At 29.6% G+C, this 25,495-nt stretch overlaps 1 protein-coding gene across 1 annotated transcript in view; it reads right to left on the bottom strand.

The window, feature by feature from the left end:
• Positions 1–6,436: 6,436 nt before the first annotated feature.
• Positions 6,437–25,495, bottom strand: part of LOC123262566 (adenylate cyclase type 3-like) — a 51,498-nt gene continuing 32,439 nt past the window's right edge. Inside the window, exons 8-10 of the mRNA XM_044724801.1 lie at positions 18,852–19,157; positions 18,365–18,700; positions 6,437–7,110 (exon numbers count right to left, since the gene is read on the bottom strand). Coding sequence (XP_044580736.1) covers positions 6,928–7,110; positions 18,365–18,700; positions 18,852–19,157 — 825 coding nt within the window. The 3' untranslated portion in view covers positions 6,437–6,927. The remainder of the gene's footprint in view (positions 7,111–18,364; positions 18,701–18,851; positions 19,158–25,495) is intronic.

Raw genomic sequence — 25,495 nt, forward strand, 5'->3', positions numbered from 1 at the left:
TCGAAAAATATGAAATTAAAATCACAGAGAATCATAAAGCGATACAAAATCAGTTTCAATATTAAAATCATATGGCTATGAAACAATAATCTTTCCATTAAAATTGAAAAACAATTATTTCTTTTAATTAAAAACTGTTTTCGAGGTCATTTTCAACAAATCTTTTTAAAAAGATTAATAAACGAAATAAAGTATGATTATTTACTATCGTCGTTTATATACAGTGTTTTTAAGATTTTTATGAATTATGATTATGAAAATTTATTACATAAGAACAATGCGTAAATTGAAAAATGAATATAAAAAAATTCTTAATTAAGAGGTTTTAAAATATTTCCATAATTCTTTAGTTCAGGTTATCACAATTATATAGTTGATAATATTTTCATATTTCATCTTCTCTAAAATCTTCATTGTACAAATGTAATCTCGATAAAAAGTTATATTTTTATCCCTAGAAGTTCAAATAAATTCATAAACATTTAACAACGGAAAAAATTTTCGTTTCGGATTTCAATGTCCTACTTTTTTTACTTGCCACATAACATGCTATTTAATCATTCTTAAAATTTTGATATCTTAAAATATTGTCTGCATACAAATTATAATTGAGTATCGTAAATTCTATATGATAGATTTAACGATTACACATGAGATCACAAATAAAAAACTTTTTCACCTGAATTGGATGTTTAGTTTGAAGTATTATTTTTCAAATAATCATCGATAATTAATATATTAGAGTTTCAATTATTTTAAATAATTTATTTTTGTCTATTTTCTTTTGAATATGCTGTTATTTTAGATAAATTATTTACATCATTGTAGTTATATTTGTATGCATATTATATAGATGTTTACGTTGTAAGTTTACATGCAAGACTTATTTTTTTCTTATTGTGTTCATTATATTATCAATAATGATATAATATAAATTACAAGATTTCGTTTGTCGATATAGAAGAAAAATAAATTTTTAGTAAAGTATATGGGGTATTCCATTCCAAATCGACCACTTTTGAACTCGACCCCTTTAGATTTAGCTGAAACTTTATCATTCTTTTCTACCCTTTGAAAAACATTTTTGAGAATTTTTTCAAATTTTTTTGTCCAACCCAAAAAAAGTTTTGAATTTCCCAAAAAAGTGGCTTTTTTATTTTCAAATAACCATAACTTTTTTAGACATTGACCTTTGGGTACCTTTTTTTTTAAAAAAATTTTTGTTTTTAAATGAACTTTTCGAAAAAATACACAAAAAAAAATTAAATATGATCAATTCTATAAAATAATCAATTTTTTTTTTTTAACAAAATCGTTATTTTTTCAAAGTTGGCCACGTTTGTTTTTTTTTATTTTTTTTTTCTCAAAAAAAACTTCAATCAATTTGACAACTATTCCCGCTCATCCCGGGCAGGGCCGATTTTTTTTATATTTTTTTTATTCAATTGAGGTCAATGTCTAAAAAAGTTATGGCTATTTGAAAATAAAAAAGCCACTTTTTTTGGGAAATTCAAAACTTTTTTTGAGTTGGACAAAAAAATTTGAAAAAATTCTCAAAAATGTTTTTCGAAGGGTAGAAAAGAATGATAAAGTTTCAGCTAAATCTAAAGGGGTCGAGTTCAAAAGTGGTCGATTTGGCATGGAATACCCCATATATTTTAAAGTTATTTAATGAATTATGATTATCCAAAAATCATTTTATTCTAATATCAATTTTTAATTAATATTTCAGTGTATTCGGTCGATGTGGGCTTTTTTATGGAACCGTTTTTTTAGTATTTCGATTGTTTTACCGCGCGAGTCTTGGATGATTTTTATTTTATTGCTATTAAAATAAAAATGAATAAGATAATTAAATGAAAATTTTTATGGAATACAAATATTAAATATTATTTATGTAATAATCATATATTTTTTTTGGTCATAAAAAAATAATGCTGTAAATAAGCAAAAATGACAGATAAATAATTTCTTCCATAGACTCGCACTTAGGCCGTGCATGTTCTTTGAATAAAGTTCAAGTATAGCGTTACTTTTTAATAATCCATCAACAAGGAACACAATAACTATCGGTGTTCAATATTTATAATTTTTAATAATCAATAGGGCCAGGAAGTTGGCGTTTTTTATTTATTCAAATTTCAAGTTAAACATATGAATGCTCATTTAAACAACTGCGAAAGTCCTGGCCCTAATAATCAATTATAATTTTACTATATGACAACATACTTTTGATTCATCAAGAAATACAGTGACGTGATGATGAAATAATCTTATTATTGTTTATTTAATTAATAACTCGGCGCTCTATGTAGAAAAATAAACTATCACCGAGTTCCCAATTTTTTTTGTTTTAAAATTTTTCAAACAGTAACTTTAAAACTTTGACGAATATATTACATCTTTTACAATAAACACATCAATTATTTATTAATATTTTTTATAGACCATTTTATTATGACAGTGATAGTGTTTTTAATGTTGTTTTTTACTGTCAAATACCTTATTAAAGACAAAGTGAGATTTAAGAAGTAGACATTTTTTTATGATCGACCTAATTAAGTAACACACCATTATTATTCAATCTTTATAGATTGTTTTACTCTCCAAGTAGTCATATCACGTACACAATCAGGCGTACAAGGTACCAGTAATCATTTAATCAATATTAATCGTAATGGTTGACAACTACAATACCGTATATATATCACATTAAGGTGCTTCGTTTAAAACGACTATTTTTTTTTCTTACTCAATTCACGAAATATTGTTGTAAACATATAAAAAAAATTCTCATAAAAAATAGGCTCTTAATTTTAATTCTAAGTACTCGCTGAATGAATTTGAAAATTTCCCATTTAATTAATACGTAAATTAGAATTTTTATTTTTTAGTTTTCTATAATTTTACGATATTCAATATTACTCCATCGGCCATAGTTGGAAATTGTAGGCAAATCTTTGTTCTTTCAAATTGTCTGTAGCTAATTTATGTTCTCTAAACCTTCTCACCGCTAAAAAATTCTTAAGTCAATTTTTGCTCAAATTTAATGTTATTTTTTCTATTTTCTGGTAAAGCACTAATTTTACAACAAAATTGTATTGAAACTTTTCGATAGAAAATTCATTTTTCTACAAATCAAGTCATTTTAGTCATACCCGTAGAGTTGACTGTTTTCAAGATAAATCTGATTCAACATCTTAAAATTCAAAAAAATTATGATTTTATTCGAGAATTTAGCAGTTTTAATTAAATAATTACTAGAAAGTGTTAATTCTTTTAAATTCTACCTAAAACCTTGTTGGAAATGAGTCAGAAATAATTCCCTTAAAATTTGTTCCCTTAATATAAACCCTTAGTATTCTCCAGTAGCATGAGAAGATTTCCTATTTAAATACACGTAAACTTTGATTTTATTTTTTTTATATTTGTAGCTTAGAGACAATTTTTGTAATCATAATGGTCTAAAATGGAATTAACTCAAAATTTAACGCTCTTTGAGAGTGCCCATAGTGAGAAAACTGTAATGAATTTACAAATTCAATCAGCGAGTACTTAGAATTGAAATTAAGAGGCTATTTTTTGCGAGAATTTTTTTTATATATTTATAGTCATATTTCATAAATGGAGTAAGAAAAAAAATAGTCATCTTAAACGAAGCACCCTAATCTCCCATAATTTAATATAACCATTTTTTATTTCTGTTTTCTTATAGTATTTTTTCTACTTAGACCTTTACACAATCACACAATCGTAGATTTAAATATTTTTTTTTTTTAATCGTCAGTTTAATTAAATATACACACGGACTAAATTTGAATTTATCACATACACGAAGAACGCATTCGATTTATTTATAATTGATCATTTATCTATACGTCAGGATGGCTTTTAATGAAGATGGCTTTGAAATGTGTGTAATTGCTTCTATGTTAGATACAAAACTATTAAGACATAATATCGTTGATTAATATTAATAATTAAAATTACCACCAAGTACAATTTTTGAAATTTTTGTTGATAAAAGAACAATTTTATTAAGAGTATTTTTGAAAATATTTATGTTAATCCTTTTGATTTTATCAATAAATAATTGAATTGAATTGATAAATATTTATTATAAAATTTCGTTATTGATGATAGTACTTAGTTTTGTTAAAAAAAACAAAGAAAAAATAAACTTTTAAGTAAAGAAAAATAATTTTTTTACTTGAGAAAATGTTAATGAAGAAAATAATACTAATGGGTGAAGTAAAAGTTTTTTAAACTATGATAATATCCTTGATTCAAGAAAAATTTTTACTTTGGTCAGAAGTCTATTTTGTTATGTGTATAAAAATGGTTGAACTTTTTTTTTTATCAATTACGTTAGATTTTATAATTAGACCAGATCATTATCTGCTGGATGAAAATTTTCACTATTTTTTTGAATGTTATTAATACAATTAAAAGTCTCGAAATCAATCACCCGAGTAAAAATGAAATTATTATTTTTTACGAAAAAATAATAAATTTTGTTTGACCGCCGAATCAGCGCCGAACCACCGCCGCACCATACCGCCGAACTACCGCTGAACTACCGCCGTTTGGCGGAATATTCCGCTGCACGCTAAAAATTTACTCCCCCTCGCATCGCCGAACCACCGCTGAACGACCGCCGCACCAATGCTAAAGCATAGCTACAATTTTATAAAAAATGGCTTCATAATTAATTTATCACGCAATAATTAATTAATAAATAACCCGACTAGAAATTTTAATGTAAGACTTATTGTACAACCTCCTTTTATTCAAATGCTTAATATTCAAATAAAAAAAAATTTTTTGAATCAGACTGAAGTAAATTATTGATTTTTTTTAGTCGTATTGTTGATGTAGATTTTTAATTTCGTCCTCGGGTTGCACAGAAGCGGCGAGCCAATCGAAATATCCTGAAAACATTTTAAAGATTAAACTGCGATGGGAATCGAACCTGGGTCGTCTGCGTGGAAGTCTCGAACATTACCAACTGCGCTGCAAGTCGTAGTTAACTGAGAGAATTTGGTTTAGTTATTTGAATGATCAACAAATATTTTATTTCAATGTATACCACCAAACGGCGGTCGTTCGGCGGTGGTTCGGCGGTCAAACAAAATTTATTAAAAGTTGACAATTTTTAATTCGTCACAGCTGTGATGCGGCGGTGGTTCGGCGAATTGATAAATTTTAACCTGTCACGGCGGTGGTGCGGCGGTGCTTCGGCAACCATAAAAAAATTCAAATAGTCACATTCATAGTGCGGCGGTGCTTCGGCGATTAAAATGCCGTGCAGCGGTGTTTTGGCGGTAATGCAGCGAACCCACTTTTACTTAAACAGTCGCGGCTATGGTGCGGCGGTGCTTCGGCGATTAAAAAGCCGTGCAGCGGTGTTTCGGCTGTGATGCGGCTAAATTCTGTTTTTACTCGGGCAATTAAAACAAAAAATTTTTTATTTGAATGTAATCTGTTGACATCGTTCGATTAGTTTATCATAAAATAAAAAAAAAAAAAAATTAAGTAAACCAAGCTCAATGGAATTTCTTAATAATACTAGGTGAAGATACTTTTATCGATTCAGAGTATAAAAAATTATATGTGGTTGTAAATAAACATTAGTGAAGAAAATCGCAAAAATAGCATAGCACGAAAACGTTGATAGCTTAATCAATAACGATTTAGATTTAATTTTTGCAATGGTTTTGCAAATTCAGTTAATAATTTGTATTTAAAAATTTTTAGTGTTCATATGGTCATATCAGTCCATATCTAATGATATATGTCCATATACAACTAAAATTATTGTAGTAGGATCATGATCTTGATCATTGATTATATGTGGTTATATAATATTAATTTTTTCTGGGCGTGTTCGATATAGAAAACAATAACACTACACGGAAAAAAAAATATTGTTAAAATGACTATCCAACGTATCCTCAAATGACGTTTCCTTAAAACAACAATCCGGATTTCTGATTTAGGAATTCATTTGTTTCACTTAAAAGCATACAGAGAATAGCTCTTGTAAATATATGTAGTTTCGTCAAAACAGGCAACTGTTTCATTAACGTGAGGATCTGTATAGTTGAATTAATTAAATGTAACGCTAAAATAATGATATGGATCGTCATTTTGATGATCCTCTGTATAGCTGAATTGGCTATACAGTGTATATCTCTAAGAAAAATGACTATACGGCGTATAGTCAGAATAACGATACGTATGCTTATTTTAACAATATTTTTTTCTCCGTGTACTTAAAGCTAACAGTTATAAAGACATTCCTATAAAAACCAGCCTTCCGTATGGTTTTATAATCATTATGATATAAAAGTTAATATATAAGGACAATTATATTTTTCAAATAACTACAAAATTTTCTAGAACACGTTCTTCCGATTCAATTCACAAATGATTCTAAACAAAAAATTTAAATGAACGTTATACAGTTAGTTTGATTGTGTTTGTTTTTTTTTTCTCTAGTTTTTATCATACCAAATATAAATAAAGACGGAATTGCATGTTATTGTTGATACTTTGCTTCACATCGTGTCTGTTATTTATAGACAGTATCAAAACAAGGTTACGTCCACGTACGATAAAATGTATCGGACGTACTGTTCTCGACATAAAAAGCCATTCAAACTTTCAGTGGAATCTTCGTGTGGTGTTGGAATTTCAGCACACTAGACTTCCACGTTTTATTGAGTTTATTTCATGACTTTTTGCGAAAGCAAAAAAAAAGTATAAAAAAGTTTCCAGATTAATATAATTACAATTTATAGACTAGGTAAAATTTTTGAATAGTAATCAAAGACGTTGATCACGCCCTTATTAATTTACTATTTTATTAAAATTTTTTAATACTTGGAATATCATTTTTTTTTGTTATTAGAAACAATCAATGAATTATTGGTAAATAATTGGGTGCGCTGGCACTACCGGTAAGTCACTGTCAAGCTCGAGATTAACTCCATCCTTAGATACCAAATAATGCGTCAGTAATTGACCTTTTCCCTTGACAAAAATCATTCCTCTTTGAATAAAGCCGTATCCAAATGGTTCTAAAATTTGTCTTGTTTCATCAGTTACCTGCAATTTTAAAATAGTTATTAGATTTTTTTGTTAGATCTACAATAAGAAATCGTATGGTGAGCAATATAAAAAACTTTTTTTTGATTCATAGATATATCTATAGAAAGAAATTTTTTTTGAAAATTATTATCGTTGAAATAACGCTAATTGTGAAATATTTTGTACAATTTTTTAAATTAAAATTATTCTACAGTATAGTAAGCTCAGTAAAATTTATGGTAGGTAAACTGTGACGAAACAAGCCTAAGGTTATGATACGTTTACTGCACATGAGCAAGATCACGTCAACTGGACCCTCTAGTTTCCACTTGATCATGAAAATTAAGTTCATGTATTTTTTTTATAAGTACATACCATGATAAAATGATCCCCCAAACGATTTTTAAAAATTTCGATTCTAACAATAATTTTTTTTACAATGAAAATTTTAGGTACTTTTAATTAAAAAATGGATTGCAATTCAACCGTTAAAGTTAAATTAATGGGACTTGAAGGATTTGTTTTTAAAATGTTTATATTTTAATAAAATATTAATAACTAAAAATTATTTGTTTATTATCATATTGTTAATTAACTTTTAAGTTAATAAATGAAAATTTCACTGAATTCTCGGTGAAAAAATGAAGTTTTTTTTTATCAGTTACATGCGTTATTTATAAAAATTTAAGATTTCAGAAAAAAATTTCACTGCTCGCGATTTGCTTAAACAATATAGATTTATTTATCACAGCGCGCCAGACGCCAGACGCTGTCAGAATACCGCGTCGTCGAACATCAGATTATGTTACACCTTCGATTAATTATAATTAAAAATAATAATTAAAAATATAATTATTAAACAAATTTTATTATTATTATGATCAATATTATGGCTAATAAAATAATTAAATAATAATTATTTAATAATAATAATAAAATAATTAAATTAAAGAGAATCTACTACCAAATATGGAACAACAATAGATGCTGTATTTGTGAGATATCTTAATAATTCTTCTAACCCGTTATCACCTATTCGGTCATTTTTATGCTAGTATAAATCTAATTTCAAGTGGATGGAAATTTCCATCTTCACTAACGATTTGAGACAATTCGTCTTCGGATAGTTAGGTCGATGGGTAACCATCGAACTTGAACACTAGTTAGCTGGTGAATGCTAGTATCTGTTCGACTATATGTTAAGTATTAACGATGGAAAGCTACTGAGCTACAAAAAAATTTCTCACCTTCAGAAAATTTTTCTCTTGAATATTTGATACCCATTTTATATTATTTTAGCGTGCAATTATATATATTGAATGAAAAAAAATGATTCGACATTATTTGATCTTCCCATTTGATATGTTAATCAATAAAAATATTAATGAAAATTTACTTCTATCTTTATATTTAATTTTTTGGAGCAAGAGACTGAATTTTCTCAAAACAAGATTTTCTTGACTTGAATAAATTTTCTTGGATCAAGATACATATTTCTTAAAACAAGAGAGTTAATTTTGTTGGAATAAGTGAAATTTCTTGTGTCAAAAAGAAAATTTTTTTTTCGCTCAAGGAAATAATTAGGAAGAAAAATATTTTCTTGGCTCAAGTGAACCTTTTTTTTGGTGTAAACTAACCATTCTAAAAGAATGTCTTTTTCAAATAACTTCGAAATTTATTCTCGGATAATTTTTGATGTCATAATTTAACTATCAATGCTCAGAAAACTGTGTCAGAGGCCGCCAATTTCTTCAAAATCATTTGGTGGGCTTGTGAGATATTTAATTTAAAAAGTAAGATCTTCAGGCCTACAAGATCATTCAACTTGAAAAAATTTTCCTGAATCTCTAAACCAAGAAAGAGAGTGCAAAAAAATTACGAATGTTTTTTTTTTCGTGCTATTGCTTGGAATTGCGTGAGAACTATGTCTAAAAAATTTTTCACCGGGAGATCCAAAAATTAGAATCTTCTCAAGGGAACTCTTTTTTTTTATCTTGATATTATTTTTACTCAAGCGAAACCCGTCAAAAATTACTACAAAATTAAAAAATTTTTTTTGCTACCTCAATTTTTGTTAGGAGTATATTGCGTCAACTATAACAATGTTTCTTTTTTGGGTGATTTGTTCATCTCTCTGGGTTCTTTCGTAGACTTATCGATAAGAAAATTTTATTTTTTTAACGACATTTTATTTTCGGATAATGAAATTTTTTTTTCACTTTTTCAGGGGGTACCCCATTTTGCCCACAAAAAAAAAATTTTTTTTCTACGGCAACTTGAAATTTGATTATTTTCCTTCAATTACGACTGAAAACGAGAAAAGTCAGCATATTTAAGTCCTTAAAATCATAACGGTTTCTTAAGTACCCTATTTTGCCCCCCCCCTCCCACCCCTATATATATATATATATATAGATATATATATATATATATATATATTAGACTGATTCTAAAAAATCGACTATTTTTTTTTCTTAAATATATCGAAAATATTGTTGGAAATGATGAAAAAAATCCTGTGAAAGTTACAGCCCTTAATATTAATATTAAGATGTCCCGCATGGTAAATTTCAATTTCCCGTATGATTATTAACATGGGAAAGCTTGTTTTTTTGAGTTTAGAATTTTATAACTCTTTAATTGTTTATCAAAAAAGCTAGACTAAATCATTTTCTTGTGTAAAATTGAACGTTCTACAAAAAAGCTATCTTATAATTTTTTGATAAACCGACGCGTTTTGAAGTTATTCAACTTTAAAATATAATTTATAATATTTTCTCATTTTTTTCCAATTTTTTGACGAAACTATCAAGTTTATCAAAAAATTTTGTCAAATTTTACAAATATTTTGTATTCTATATTTTTTTTGGTTTAACAGATCCTTTTATTTAACTGTCAAATTTCTAATACTGTCGTATCTTAATTTTTCAATAAATTCAAATTAATTTTATTTTCAATTAAAAATTATTTTCATCTATTATTTAATTGATTTTATAAGTTCATAATATTATATATTTCAAATTCATGCAATTAATTTTATTACTTTAACAAAAGTGTACTGATTTAATTTTTTTATTTATCGAAGCTAGTTTCACAGTTAAAGTCATCGAAGCGCGAAACAGAGAAGACATCGGTTGTACTATTTGTTCTTAATTAACCACACTACTATTCATACCATCAAAAAAGCTTCAAGGACGCCTCCTCCCTTAGTATCTGACCACCTCGCACTACAACGCTCATTATTCCGCGACTCGACGCTTTAACCGAACTTTTTTGATTTGGGTAATAATAACCCATTGTTCAATTGATAACTGTGAGTGATGCGGTGTTCTAACCTCCAAATTCGGACTTTGATTGCTGCTATAGTTTATCATTGTTTTTCGTGAATATTTTTGGCTTGTATTTTAAATTCATTTTTTTGCAATTAATTAATTTGTAACAGGGTAAATTACCCTTAATCGATAAGTCGCCAGAGATCGATAACTTTTCGACTAGCATTTGAGCGCATCGATCTTCGGGCCTAGAGAGAGAGCAGGAGGGGGTATTTTTGGGGTCGTTATATAGACGAGCCATGCGTGGTGTCCGGAGAAGTAGTAAAGTGTTGGAACGAGTAACATCAAGAAGTCCAAAGAAGGAAGCGAGTATCAACCATAGAGTTTCTTCAACCAAATTTACACCAGGTATTGGACTTTGGTAATGATGAGCCTTGGGGCCATATACCCGGCTCATCAAACACACTACTTCTCATTTTATTTATTCAAGTTTGGATAATTCAATTGTTTAATAATTTTGCTTAATAATAATTAATTATTTTAATCAATTTAATTTGTTAGCTTGTGAACAATTCCTCCTGGGGATTTTACACCCGAGGAATGTTCTAGACCTCCTGGGTTTAGGTCGTGAGTATCTAAATTGTTAATTCAGCTGGTTAATAATTATTAACATCTTAAGATTGGCTAAATTAAATTCATCTTTTGATTAATCAAATTTAATTAATTTCTGAACATCGAGAATTATTCCAATCAGCAACTCACGACTGGTCAAGCTTCGGTACCCGAGGTCGAGCTTAGTACGCTGTAACGAACAACGGAGTCCATTTTGAGCGCGCAAATTCCTTGAGAATTTTGTGACGCAGTAAATTTACAATATTAACAACTGGACTATTATTATAAATTATAACAATTGAATTATCATTTATTAATATTATTTGTTACAAAAAAAATATTATTTATTTAAAATAATTTATTGAGAATCGGCTACTGAGTTTCGACGCAATTGAGATCGAATAAACTGTGGATAATTTTTCGTGAATTTATTTTATATTGAGAAAAATTGTTTTATTAATTATTTATAAATCGAAAAATTCCACGTGGTTATTTATATATTGAACTATGGAAGACTAAAATTATTATTGGAAAATTAAGTATTGAGAAAATTGCGATGAAATTAGAAATTGAAATAACCGCGGATGATTTTCGGAATTTATTTTTACATCGATATAAAATTGTTGTTAATTAATTATCCAGTCGACAATAACAATAATAATAATTGTCTAGTCGGAAATTTCATGCGGTTGAATCTTATATTGAAATTGAAGCCTGTGAAAATTATAATAAGTAAAATTTAATACCATTATTCCGGTAGAAATTGTTATAAAACTATTTATTGTGTGGATTACGTCCGAGAAATTTAGTTAATTTTATAGAGAATATTCTGAGGATTATACAATGTACTGAGTATTAAACTCGTGGTAATTTTGAAATAAGTTTAGGCGTCGATTTTTAAGTCGAAAATTTTAAGTAGTAATTATTAATTGTGAAAATTGTTTACGATTTTAATCTCGAGCTAATGACTGAAGGAATTTTAGTGATAAAATCAACGTTGTAAATTTTTGGAGTTAATTTTGTAAAATTTTAATTAGTCAAAAGTAAAGTAGAGTCGGTGTGTGTGGAGAAGAGTGGGTTGTGAGTGGGTGAGTGCTACCAGCGTTCCTTCGCATACGATTAGTCTCTTTGCGAGGTGTTTCGCTGGCGTAGAAGCCGTTGTATAGACGCCAAGTGGGGTACAGCGGTAGTAAGGTAGAAACCACAGTATAGTCGCTCCATAAGAGGGTACTGTGGGATTAAGTAAATTTTTTTGTAAGCTCGCGGGAGGACATCGGTCTACGTTTAGTCACTGGGTCGACTACTTTCGTGAGCCGAATTAGAAGCCGTTGTATAGACGCCAAGTGGGGTACAGCGGTAGTAAGGTAGAAACCACAGTATAGTCGCTCCATAAGAGGGTACTGAGGGATTAAGTAAATTTTTTTGTAAGCTCGCGGGAGGACATCGGTCTACGTTTAGTCACTGGGTCGACTACTTTCGTGAGCCGAATTAGAAACCGTTGTATAGACGCCAAGTGGGGTACAGCGGTAGTAAGGTAGCAACCACGGTATAGTCGCTCCATAAGAGGGTACTGTGGGATTAAGCAATTTTTTGTAAGCTCACGGGAGGACATCGGTCTACGTTTAGTCACTGGGTCGACTACTTTCGTGAGCCGAGTTAACGAGCCTTTGCATACGATTAGTCTCTTTGCGGGGTGACAAAGCGGTAGCGTGGAGTTGAGGAGAGTAGTAATAAGTTGTAGCATTAAGTGAGTTAGTTGTAAGTGAGTGTGTGTACGTGCAAGCGCACGAGTTGTTAAATTCTTTGTTAATAAATTTTGGTACCGTTGTTAAATAAAAATTTATTCATTTTCAGAACCACCTTCCCCCAACTCTCTCTTCCCTGTAGATTAATAGAATCAGCTCTGGTTTCCGGTTCCAGGAACCGAGATACAAAATCCTGGTGGCGCCCTGGTAAATCTTAGAGTCAATTGTTGAATATATTGTTGTTGTTAAATTTTACTAAGGGCCAAATGAGCGGGAATTAAACCACCCGTTACAAATTTATATCCTAGAATTCTTTTTTTATGGGTTATTTGTCCAATTATTTGATGAACGATATTTATTCTTCTTTGAATTATTTCGTAACTGAGTCCTTTTTTAAATGGAAAAAATCGATTATAAAAAATGGATAAAGAAATTTATTTAATTGGTTTTCCAATAACTGGTATTGTTGGACGTAAATTTCCAACTTTTAAGGACGTTTTAGCTTTAATTTTTCTATAATCATAAAGTACAAAAGTGTGGTGTTAAACGAAGTGCTTCATTTACTGTGACCGAGGTTCAAGAACAATGGAAAAAGGCTCAAATTCCTACTTGTGAAACTTTAAATTCCATTAATAAGTTATTGAGAATGTTCAAAAAGTGGCAAAGTTTGCAGCGTAGTTATAAACGGAGACAATCATTCACGCAAATAAAAAATGAAACTGTTTTTAAGAATAAGTTGAAAGAGTTATTTGATATTGCTCACCCGAAAGCAGCCAAAACCTCAAGTAAAGAGGGAAATGAATTTTTGCTAGCCCAGAGATCATCAGGTCGGCGTGGATTTATTGATAATTTTCCACAAAAACCTCTAACATATGAAGAACTGATGGAGGTAGATGAAGAAAGTATGTATTAATTCAAGTTTTTCACAAATATTTCATGTTAGTTGCTTATTGATTAATTTATTGACTTTAAAATGATAGAAAAAAAATTGTAAAATATGGAGATTTTTTACTTTTCGCATTAAGTAGACAAGCAAGCACACAAAATCTTTATATTATTTTTACTTCATTAATTTTTGCAAAAAGTGTGATTTTCAGTAAAGTTTGGTTAAAAGTTTTTGGATGCTGCGGTCAAAAAGCAGTATAAAAAAAATCACGGGAAAAAAGCTTTGCGATTTTTATGTTTTTTTACTTCATGAGCTTTCAAGAATATATCGAGCTATGAACATTTTTAAAAGTACGATGTTTTAATAATTTACAGATTCGGATGAACTGGTTGACAATAGTACTATCACTCCGAGCCAAGATAGTAACACTACTTCAAGCCAAGGTATACTAACAACATCACAATCAACGATAAGTCATGTTTCAAATTTCGAAGATGAATTATCTCTGCCAAAAGTGACTTCAAAAATGTCTATAATGACACCTGAACTTGTTGCTGCATTAGATCGCGGAAATGTAAGCAGTAGAAATGCTACTTATATCATAGCTGCAACTTTAAAGATTGTTGGATATGATCTTAATGATGTTAATTTAAGCTACAGTACTATTCGACGGGCACATATATCTCTAAGAGAAGGTATAGCTAGAGAACTAAAGGAACAATTGAAATTGGATGATAATTACGTTGTTCATTGGGACGGGAAACTTTTAAGTGATATAGTTGGGTCTGATACCGTTGATAGGCTGCCTATTGTTTTATCATCATCTGGTGAAGAACAATTATTAGGAGTTCCAAAAATAAATTCTGGGACTGGAATAGAACAAGCAACAGCTGTACATTCGATTCTAGATCAGTGGGGTGTTAGTCGATATGTTAAAGCAGTGTGCTTTGATACTGCAGTTACTAACACAGGTAACATTACAAAATTTTTCTCATGTCGTTGAAATAAATTTGTAAGATTTACACAATTTCGCTTAAAATACTTTAAGATCATTAACATAAAACTGAAAATTTTTTTTGTTTCTTAAGTTTTTGTGAGCAACAACAAGTTTAAAATACAATTTGAATTATTCCAATATCTCACTTGAATTTTATTTTTCAGGTATTTATCACGGCGCAGGTGTTGAATTAGAGAAAGCTTTAGGTCGGGAACTTATTTGGTTACCATGTCGTCACCACATGTTTGAAATTATTTTAAAAAGCGTTTTTGAAGTATATTGGCCTAAACAAACAGGCCCGAACGTGCCAATCTTCAATCGATTCAAAGGTTTTTGGAACAAAATTGATAAATCAAAATTCAAAGCGGGTATAGAAGATACCGCTGTTGATCAAGCTTTGTCAGACATCACTGATGAAATTTTAGGATTCATTGGAGAATATTTGCAGGTAAGATCTGTGTTAAGTGATTAAGTTTTGTTGCATATCTTAAAAAATCGTTGAGAAGAAATAAAGCTTATCAACTTTATCGGTTCAAAAATTATTTGTATTTTGGTTCAAATTCATTCATTATTTCTTTTCTTTTCGACGAATGGAAAATAATAGTTTATAAATCAATATTTTGAATTTTAACTTCTTTGCAGAAATATCATCCAAGGAGTGACTACAGAGAATTTTTGGAGCTGTCATCAGTTTTCTTAGTTGTTCCAAAAGAAAATTTTTCGTTCAAAAGTCTAGGAGCTATGAGTCATGCTCGTTGGATGTCCAAAGCAATATATTGTTTAAAAATATTCATTTTTCGGGAAGAATTCAAACTCACAACTTATGAGATAAATAGCCTCCGAGAAATATACAAGTTTATCATCACAAATTATATAACAGCGTGGTTTACTTCGACTTCAGCGACTTTGGCTGCACAACATGATTTAATTTTCATGCAGAAATTAATTCGATACAAAGCAGTAAATTTGGCAATACCAACTGCAACTACTGAAAAAATGAAGAATCACCTATGGTATTTATCTGAAAAATTAGCCGTTATATCTTTATTTGATGGATGTGTAAAAAATGAAGTGAAATAACAAATTATTGTTAATTTGAAGAATCAAGATGGTTTTAATACGAAAGCCAAAAAATTAGAGATGAGACAAGAAGACATTGAAGGATTTTTGCAGAAAGATATGAGTGATTTTGTATCAAAAAATTCTATGTTCATTTTTACAGCGTTTGATTTACCGTATGATTTTATGGAAAGAGATGTGAATTTTTGGCCTCTTGATGAAAGTTATAATGAATGTGTGAAGTTTTTTGATAAATTGACTGTGGTTAACGATGTAGCGGAACATGGGGTAGCGTTGATCGAACATTACAATAAGTGTTTTACAAAAAATGAAGAACAATTGCAATACTTATTACTTGTTATCAGTGAATATAGGAAAAAATTTCCGAATTTTAATAAACTTACTCTAATGTCACCAGGTTAAGGAAAAAAAAAATAAAAATAATTTTTAATTGAAAATAACAATAATTTGAATTTATTGAAAAATTAAGATACGATAGTATTAGAAATTTGACAGTTAAATAAAAGGATCTGTTAAACCAAAAAAAATATAAAATACAAAAATTTGTGAAATTTGACAAAATTTTTTGATAAACTTGATAGCTTCGTCAAAAAATTAAAAAATATTATAAATTATATTTTAAAGTTGAATAACTTCAAAACGCGTTGGTTTATCGAAAAATGCTAAGATAGCTTTTTTGTAGAGCGTTCAATTTTACACAAGAAAATGATTTAGTCTAGCTTTTTTGGTAAACGATTAAAGAGATAAAATTCTAAACTCAAAAAAACAAGCTTTCCCATGTTAATCATACGGGAAATTGAAATTTACCATGCGGGACATCTTAATATTAATATTAAGGGCTGTAACTTTCACAGGATTTTTTTTTCATCATTTCCAACAATATTTTCGATATATTTAAGAAAAAAAATAGTCGATTTTTTTGAATCAGTCTAATATATATATATATATATATATATATATATATATATATATATATATATATATATATATATATATATGATTTATAACATTATAGCGAGGCAAACATCCTGAAATTAATGATTATATATGATTATGTTCGTCCATTTTTTACATATGATCATATATAACCGACTTATATATAATTATATGTATAGATAAAAATTTTTTTGTCCGGGAAAAATAATAATAAACTATTCTTTTATTCTCATATACATCCTGACATGGCCATATGTAACCAGATTACGCCATAAATGGTTTAGATTGGAAAATTTTTTCTCGGATCATCTAATTACCAATCACGGAAAAAAATAAATAGTAAATGCAACATGATGTAGTCTTGGTAAATAAACATAATGAAATAATGTTGCAGCCACATGATTTATCATGTTTCGGCTACATGACAATCATGTTGCGGTAGCATGAGAAAAATCATGTGGCAGTAACATGATTTTCATGTAGCTTTAATAACATAAAATCAAGCTGCAACAACTAAATATTTATGGTTCAGAAAAATTATTTATTATCAAGCAACTAAATTTTTTCGGATTTATAATATTGCAGATGAATATTAGAGTGATGGACCGCAGTTTGGAAAAATTTACAAAATTTATGCAATATGCTATATAGCGAACGATGTTTTTCTTGTCATGAATGGTATAACACCGATAGCATTTGATCGCCATTATCATGCGTGGAATGTAAAAATAAATAGCCACGCTAATTTTGTAAGGAACCTTAATTTTTTACCTGCAATTGTACCTTATCTATAGATAAAAAAAGGCTTGAATTATGTTGTAACAAGACACTTAATTTGAAAATAATAACAATTAATAATAATTTAATTACTTTTATCACAGACCAAAGCTATTGGCAATAAAAATTGTATATAATTTGAATAAACAAAGATATCGTTCACAAATTGTATAATTCGATAATTTACTTTTATTTTCATCTGTAAAATTATAAATCCTAAAAAACCTAGTTACTTTATAATAAATAATGTTTCTGAAGCATAAATATTTAGTTGGTGCACACAGTAAAAAATTTTTCGTCATTTTGTAGTGTTAAAATTTGTGTGTTGAATATTACACTCTAGTGTGTAGAATTTAACATTCAAGACTGTTAAATCATTAAATCAACACATGAGAATGTTAAATTCTACACACTAGAGTGTAATACTCAACACACAAATTTTAACACTCTACACAATGACGAAATAGTATTTTTCTTACTTAGGGCAAGAAAATAAGAAATGTCTCAGATTACATGTAATTGTTGACCGAGGCGAAGCCGAGGTCGACAAACATGTGATCTGAGGCTTTCTTATTTCCTGCCCGTGGTGAGAAAACTATTTTTCTCCCCGACGGAGGTGGAAAGCGGCATTTTCATTTAGCGCAGCGGGCGGAAAATTGACGCTTTCCGCCCGGAGGGGAGAAAAATTTTTTACTGTGCAGTTTAATTTTGTGCTGTTAAGGCTACATAAAAATCATGTTGCTGCCACATGATTTTTCTCATGCTACCGCAACATGATTGTCATGTAGCCGAAACATGATAAATCATGTGGCTGCAACATTATTTCATCATGTTTATTTACCAAGACTGCATCATGTTGCATTTACTATTTATTTTTTTCCGTGATTGTGCTACTGAAAAATCAAAAATTGGTTTGCAGGACTTTTTGATTATCTTAATTTTACATGAAAGCAATCCAATAACTTACTTGAATATGACCAACTTTGCCGGTACTTTCCATTCTTGAAGCAACGTTAACAGTATTTCCCCAAATATCATAGTGTGGTTTTCTAGCGCCAATAACACCAGCCGTAACTGGTCCATGGTTGATACCCATTTTTAGGACAAAGTGATTAAAGCTTTGTTCATTAAGGCTTGAGAGAGCTTTCTTAAGTTCTAAGGCAAATCCAACGAGAGTTGATAAATGCCCCCATCTAGGTCCCTCTTCAGAATCTGTGCATTCGGAAATTCCTGAAGCTGCCATATAAGTCGAGCCAATAGTTTTTATCTTAATGATGCACTTGAACTCACTTCTATCTAGAATCTATATAATTATAGAATAACAAAAAATGAATTATTCTTTTTGGTGATTGAGATCTAATCAAGCATCATCTACGAAGATTAATTAGCCAAGATAATATTACACAAAAAAAGCTTTTAATTAATGTGTACACCGAGGAAAAATGTTGACTCACCGCATCAAAGTCAGATATAACTTCGTTGAGAAACCTCAAACACTCGAGTCCTTGATTGTTAATACTTTCTTCGCTGTAGAAGTCAGCAAAGTTCGGCATACTCGCAAAAAGTACTCCTATTTCAGCGTAACTTTGACTGTAAAGATCGTCATGATATCGAGTTGTTGATAAAAAGTATGCTGCCACATGAGGTGGTAGGATATTATAAATCAATGCACCGTTTCTTCTCTTCATGTCCGATGCACGCTCTCTCTGGGCTACTACTTCTCTGCCTCGTAGGTATAATATTCTACGAGCTTTCTCGGCCTGTATTATAATAACATGTTTATAATTACAAATCAAGATTAATATTATTACGAAAAATGTAAAATGATTAACCGATTGGCTAAAGTTAAAAAATTAAAAAAAAAAAGTTTGGAAAATCCAAAAGTGCACGACTCATAATGCTCATTTAATTATGAAAAAAAAAAAAAAAAAAAAAAAAAAAAAACATAAGTCGTTCAAAAATAGACGCCGAAAAAACAGCTGTACTAGGAAGGTAATACACAGACGCCCCTGGTGAAATAAATGTACACATACATAATATGTATAGATATATCACCATCCATGTTCATTTTACATGGATATATATATAGATATACAATCTTCTTGCTTTTTTATTTTATTAATTGTACATGAACGACACTGAATTACCTAACCGTTCGCATTCCGTGACCTACAATTCTCCTCAAGAATTAAAAAAAAAAAATTTAATTCAATTGATGCATTTTTTCGAAAGTTAGAGTGTTTTCAGAGTTTTCAGGGTTTCATACATGACGGACAGGAAAATTTTTTGACCTATTTTGATGTTTTTTCCCGTTTCTAGTGCACTAAATCAATTTTTGGAAAGTGTCAAATTAATCTCCATTAAATTATCTTGACAATAGTATGCAAAATATCTTGATTCCGTGAACTAACAAGACTATAATAATGAAAATAGTTGCCGAAATGAGGCGAAAAAAATTTTTCGATCGTAAAGTACTCTCTGATGCTTCGCATCATGTCGTGCAATTCATACGAATATAAAATAGTATATTACACACCTGTGGCAAGAAAATGAGAAATGTCTCAGAACACATATATGTTGCCCGAGGCGAAGCCGAGGTCGACATATATGTGATCTGAGATATTTATTATTTTCCTGCCATAGGTTTGTATACTATTTTTCTGTCCGACAGAGGCGGAAAGCGGCAATTTCGTTTAGCGCAGCGGGCCGAAAGTTGCCACTTTCCGCCTGGAGGGCAGAAAATTAATTTTTTTCAAAATAGCCAAGTTTTTCGCAATTAAATTCTAGATTTTTGAGAATAGGTGCGACTGCTGTAGTAAATTTAGTTTCGGAGAAATTGGCTTCCAAAAAAAAAGCGGTTTTTTGATTTTTAAAAATCAAATTTTTGAGATAAAAATTTTGAAAAATGTTCCTTTTATTACCAGAAATATGTGAAAAAAAGCAAAAATGAAATCGGTTGATTTTTCAGCTTGCTAGCTCAATTTGTTTATAAAACTTCGATTGTTAATAACTAATAAACTATCAGCCTGACAGGGATTTACCCAAAAGCAAAGTTGTAGATTTTTTTAAGCTCTACAAATTTTATGCAAAAACAACCCGCCAGATCAATAGTTTCAGAGATATTTAATTTTTAATTTACGTTTTTTTTGTTTACCTGTAATTTATAAACAAATTGAGACCGCCATTAGATACTTGTTAGAATTTCATATTAACCTACTTGGTATCGAAATTTCAAGAAATTATAATTTTTTGATCAATTTCCAGTTGGCACAGCCAAACTGGGTAAAACTAACTAATTTCTGTGGGCTAAAAGTTGAAATTTCGACTTTTTATCAACAATTTATCGGTGAAGCATTAACTTTTCAACGTTGGTATATTTTTCTTCATGCTGTGCATCGAAAGTAGATCGTAGGGGAAAGTAGTATCAATTTCAAAAAGAAAAATTAATGATATGTTGAAATTTGAAGAAAATTTAAAGAACTCTTAATTTAATTCATTTATTAAAAAAACTTCTAATGAGTTTTCAATCGGTAATAATTCATAGGCATGTCTATGCATATTTATTGAGTTCAAACTATTAAGATTTTAATTTTTCTACTTAGAAGAGACTGTAACAATTATTTTAAATAATTGAAGACTGGTTACCGAATGCAATTGAACTAGAAAGATATGAATAACGCAAATATCTATTTATACATTATATACACATATCTATTTACTCAATTTAAACAAATAGAATAATCTTAGAAATAATTTAATATATATTTAGTTCAAATAAATGGTTACTGAAATCAATAAAATGTCCTTCAAGTGAATCCTTTCTTTATATTAACTATAAATTATTTAAAAACTTATGTACACAGTCATACCTTTGTAAAACTTTATAAAATTATTCTACCTTTTATAACTTTTATATAATGTTAGTAAAATTTGCCATTTGGCCGATTGGCTTTGGCTTGAATAAAGAATCTATCTATTTATTTATCTATCTGTATTTGTAGTATATTAATAGACTTTCAAAAATTTGAAAATTACATCAATGGTTATATAATAGCAAAAATACCGGCTATTTTATCTTATATTCATAAAAATAAATAATTCTCAATAAATTTGTTATTCGATAGTTTTAAACTTTCCAATTATATTTTTCAATAATAATTTTCTCAAGTATGTTACTTAATCTCCTGGCGAGGTAGATTTTGACGTACTCTTCATCATCTTGCAATCCTACCTCTCTACCACTAATCACCTACCCACGAAGCCAGCTTCTACCGTTCTAGCTTGGTACTAGCTGGAGGCAGATAGTAACGTATTTTCATGCACGTAGTTGAGCATTCGACTACTGCTATATATCAATATCTATTTCTTAAAATGTCCAATTTATTCTGTAAGCTTTCGTTGAATTTTTTTTAGAAAAAAAAAAAAAAAACACGGCAGTTTACCCAACAGCAGTAAATAATTCATATTATTTTAATTGGAAAATTGTTATTCCATCTGAAATTCAAAGTACTAAAATTAATTGAAACTATAACAGTACATAACTCTATACGAGTAAACAATTTAAGCTTCTAGTGTACTTTGAATACTGTTACTATCTTTTTAATCCACTGTGGAATTGAATAGATTGTATGAGTAAATCTTTTTATGTATATTTTGATTTGTTGATTATTTCGGAGTATAAGAACATGCATTTTCATTGGAAAAAGACAGTTTTTTGAGTAATAATATTATCGATAATTTAGTGATAAACAAGTTTACTGAATGTTTTTGCTCTGTGGTAAAATAAAATTTGATCCAATGATAAAATTACTATAAACTGTGATTCATATACTCTGAAAAAAAAAAAAAGCTAACTCGAGGAAAGGACTTTGTTCAAAATTTGACTCTAGTTTCAAGATATTTGCTTTTTGTAACTCAAGAAATTAATTTTTAAATCTAAAAATTAAAATTCTTGGATGAGTAGAAAGTTCTCCATTCAAAAATTTCATTTTTCATAGAAATATTTCACTATATTCAAACACGATATTCTTATACATTGATTAAAAATTTTTTTTTCTTGGGTTAAGATTCGTGGTGACATTAGTTCAAGATACCATCAATCTACTTCAAGAATTCCGTTAAAACATAAAAATTGTCAGACTTCTGCTATTTTGTACATGATAAAAAAAAGTCTCAAAAAGTTCGGAAAATACAAAAGTGAATGGCTCATAACGCTTGTTTATTAAAAAGAAAAAAATTTTCAAACCAAGAAAATTATTTGAAGAGATTCGTAATCTTGATTTAAGAAGAAAAATTCTTGAATTTAGAAATTTTTTTTAGTTCAAGTAAATTTTCAAATTCAATCATAGGATTCAAAAAACTGCGTCGATTACTACCAACCCCGTGGAAATCGGTTTATTAATTCAAAAGTAATTGCAGTTTGAATATTTAAAGAATATTTTGAGCCCTCCCAGGGCTCAAAAGCATAGAAAAGCTAATTCTTTGAGCTCGGAGAGTTCCACAACGTCATAAGTGCAATTTTAAGCGCTTAAAGCGCTTTACAGCGCATTTTCCTAATTTTTTTTCAACGTACTCTTATATGAAGTCATAATAGTTATCAATCAGAGAACTTGGTTGATTAAACCACGGTCACGAGATTCAAGAAAAGAAATTCTTGTCGCAAGACAACTGGTTGTGGTCGAAATAAGTTTTTTGGATTAAAATAAACAGTTTTTCTATTTATTGTAGAAACATTTTTAATAAAATGTCCCTAGATTGATAATTTTATAATTTTTATATTATTACTATGAAAATTTATGAGGATAAATACATCATACTATTAGCTGTTATCCACCCGCTTCGTTGGGCGATTTATAGAATTGCATTTTTAGATCTAGACTTGAAATTTAATTGGAGTATTGTTTTGATTTGCACAGATATCAAATAAGCATTGAAAGTTTTAGTTAAAGTCATTGCAAGTCTCATAAGTGAAGTTGAAACCTGTCTACCGGGGGAAAAAAAATTGTATATCTAATATATAAAATTCTCGTGTCACAATGTTCGTTCCCATACTCCTCCGAAACGGCTTGACCGATTCTCATGAAATTTTTTATGCATATTCAGTAAGCCTGAGAATCGGCTACTATCTATTTTTCTAACCTCTAAGTGATAAGGGGTGTTCACCCTAAAAATTTTTTTTTCTTATTTTTTTGATAAAATTTTTTTTTTTTATTTTTTTATTATGTGGAATCAAAAAATACATACAACTCTAAATTTGCACTTTTTTATCACCAACCCTTGCTTTTTAATAGTCATTTTCATAATTTTATCATTTTCTATCCCGCTCGATAACATCAATTATTATCACTTGGTAAGTTATCCCCTCCATGTGTCTACCGGTGTCACTTCTCACCCTGTTAACAGCACGGAGTAGGGATGCTACCTCTACAGTTTTCGGCTATTATTAGTGTTTATGCTTCAAGCGTAGTAGTTAAACATTTTTACTATCTCAGTGTAACTCTCATATCAAATATATTCTCGAGTAATTTTATTATTTATTTATTAATAACTAATATTATTGAATATAATTAATTATTAATAACTAATAAAATTAATAATTTTGAGTGTAAATCGCACGATCAGTTAATTAAGTGACTTACATAACCTCTAAAATACTCAACACGTGTCACGAGTTCCCGCAAACAACGGCTATTGAGTTGTAAGTATAAATTATTTTTTACGTTTATTATAAAATCAAAAATTATTCTTTCTTATTTATAACGAAAATATTGTTGGGAATGGTGAAAAACGAATTCGGTGAAAGTTAGATTTTTATTACAATTGGGAAATTTTTTTTTGTGTTTACTTATAAGAGCTCTAACTTCGACAGAATTTTTTTTTCACTATTTCTAACAATATGTATTTTCGATATAATGAAGAAACGTAAAATTTTTCGCTTTCGTGAAACTATCTAATTTTTACATGTATATTTAATGTAATCAAAGATAAAATAAATGATTAATATAATAATTATATAATTCAATCAGTTCTATTCATGTGTGTTTTGTATTGTACAGTGAACAATGCCAACAAAACGCAAAGGGGCCAATTTGAGCCGTGATATAAATAAATCTAGAAGCATTCGAAATAGAAGAGCCTAAAGAACCGAAGAACAAGTTCAGGAAGAAAATACTGGAGCGCGTGTGAGAATGGCGCAACTGCGTCAAGAACAATGACGATACACGAGCTGAACGCAATGAAGTCATGAGACTAGAACAAAGACAATCACACCGTTTTACTGTCAATAGACGCAGAGCGAATGACCAACAACGCCAACATCGAGCATTTGTAGCTACATCATTTCTGCGTCTAGCATTCCAGTATGAGCCCGATATTGAATATTATGCTCATTCAAAAGTAGTAATTGGTGCTATGAACAAAGAATGCTCGTATTGTCATGCTTTGAAATTCAAAAATGAACCAGCCGGGATGTGTTGCACGTCAGGGAAGGTACAACTACCTGTAATTGAAACACCACCGGAACCATTGAATGGTTTGCTTATCGGCACAGATCCAGATTCTAACGTGTTCCTGAAGTCCATTCGAACATTCAACTCATGCTTTCAAATGACATCGTTCGGAGCAACAGAAATAGTTCAAAATACTAATGCAAATGGTCAACAATATAATTCTACATTTAAAATCAGAGGCCAAGTTTATCATAAAATAGGCTCATTGCTGCCAATGCCAAACGAACCACATAAATTTTTACAAATCTACTTTATGGGCGGCGAGGACTCCGGAAACGCACTAGCCAATCAGGTGGATGCACGTTGTGGCTACAATAACCTTGATTCATTCTTTGCTAGACGCATCGTCAGCGAGCTGGATGCTCTATTGAATGAGCATAATGAATTGTTGAAAATATTCAAATCCCACATGCACAAATTAGAAAGCGATAATCACGCTATTGTTATTAATCCTGATAAAACACCAGCTGGAGAACACATTCGTAAATTCAATGCACCTGTTGCTGACGACGTTGCTGGAATCATGGTTGGCGATCGTACAGGTGCACGAGAAATTGTGATTCGTAGGAGAAATAATAATCTTCAGTTCA

The sequence above is a fragment of the Cotesia glomerata genome, linkage group LG4 (genome assembly GCF_020080835.1).
Source record: "Cotesia glomerata isolate CgM1 linkage group LG4, MPM_Cglom_v2.3, whole genome shotgun sequence".
NCBI classification, from domain to species: Eukaryota; Metazoa; Arthropoda; class Insecta; order Hymenoptera; family Braconidae; genus Cotesia; species Cotesia glomerata.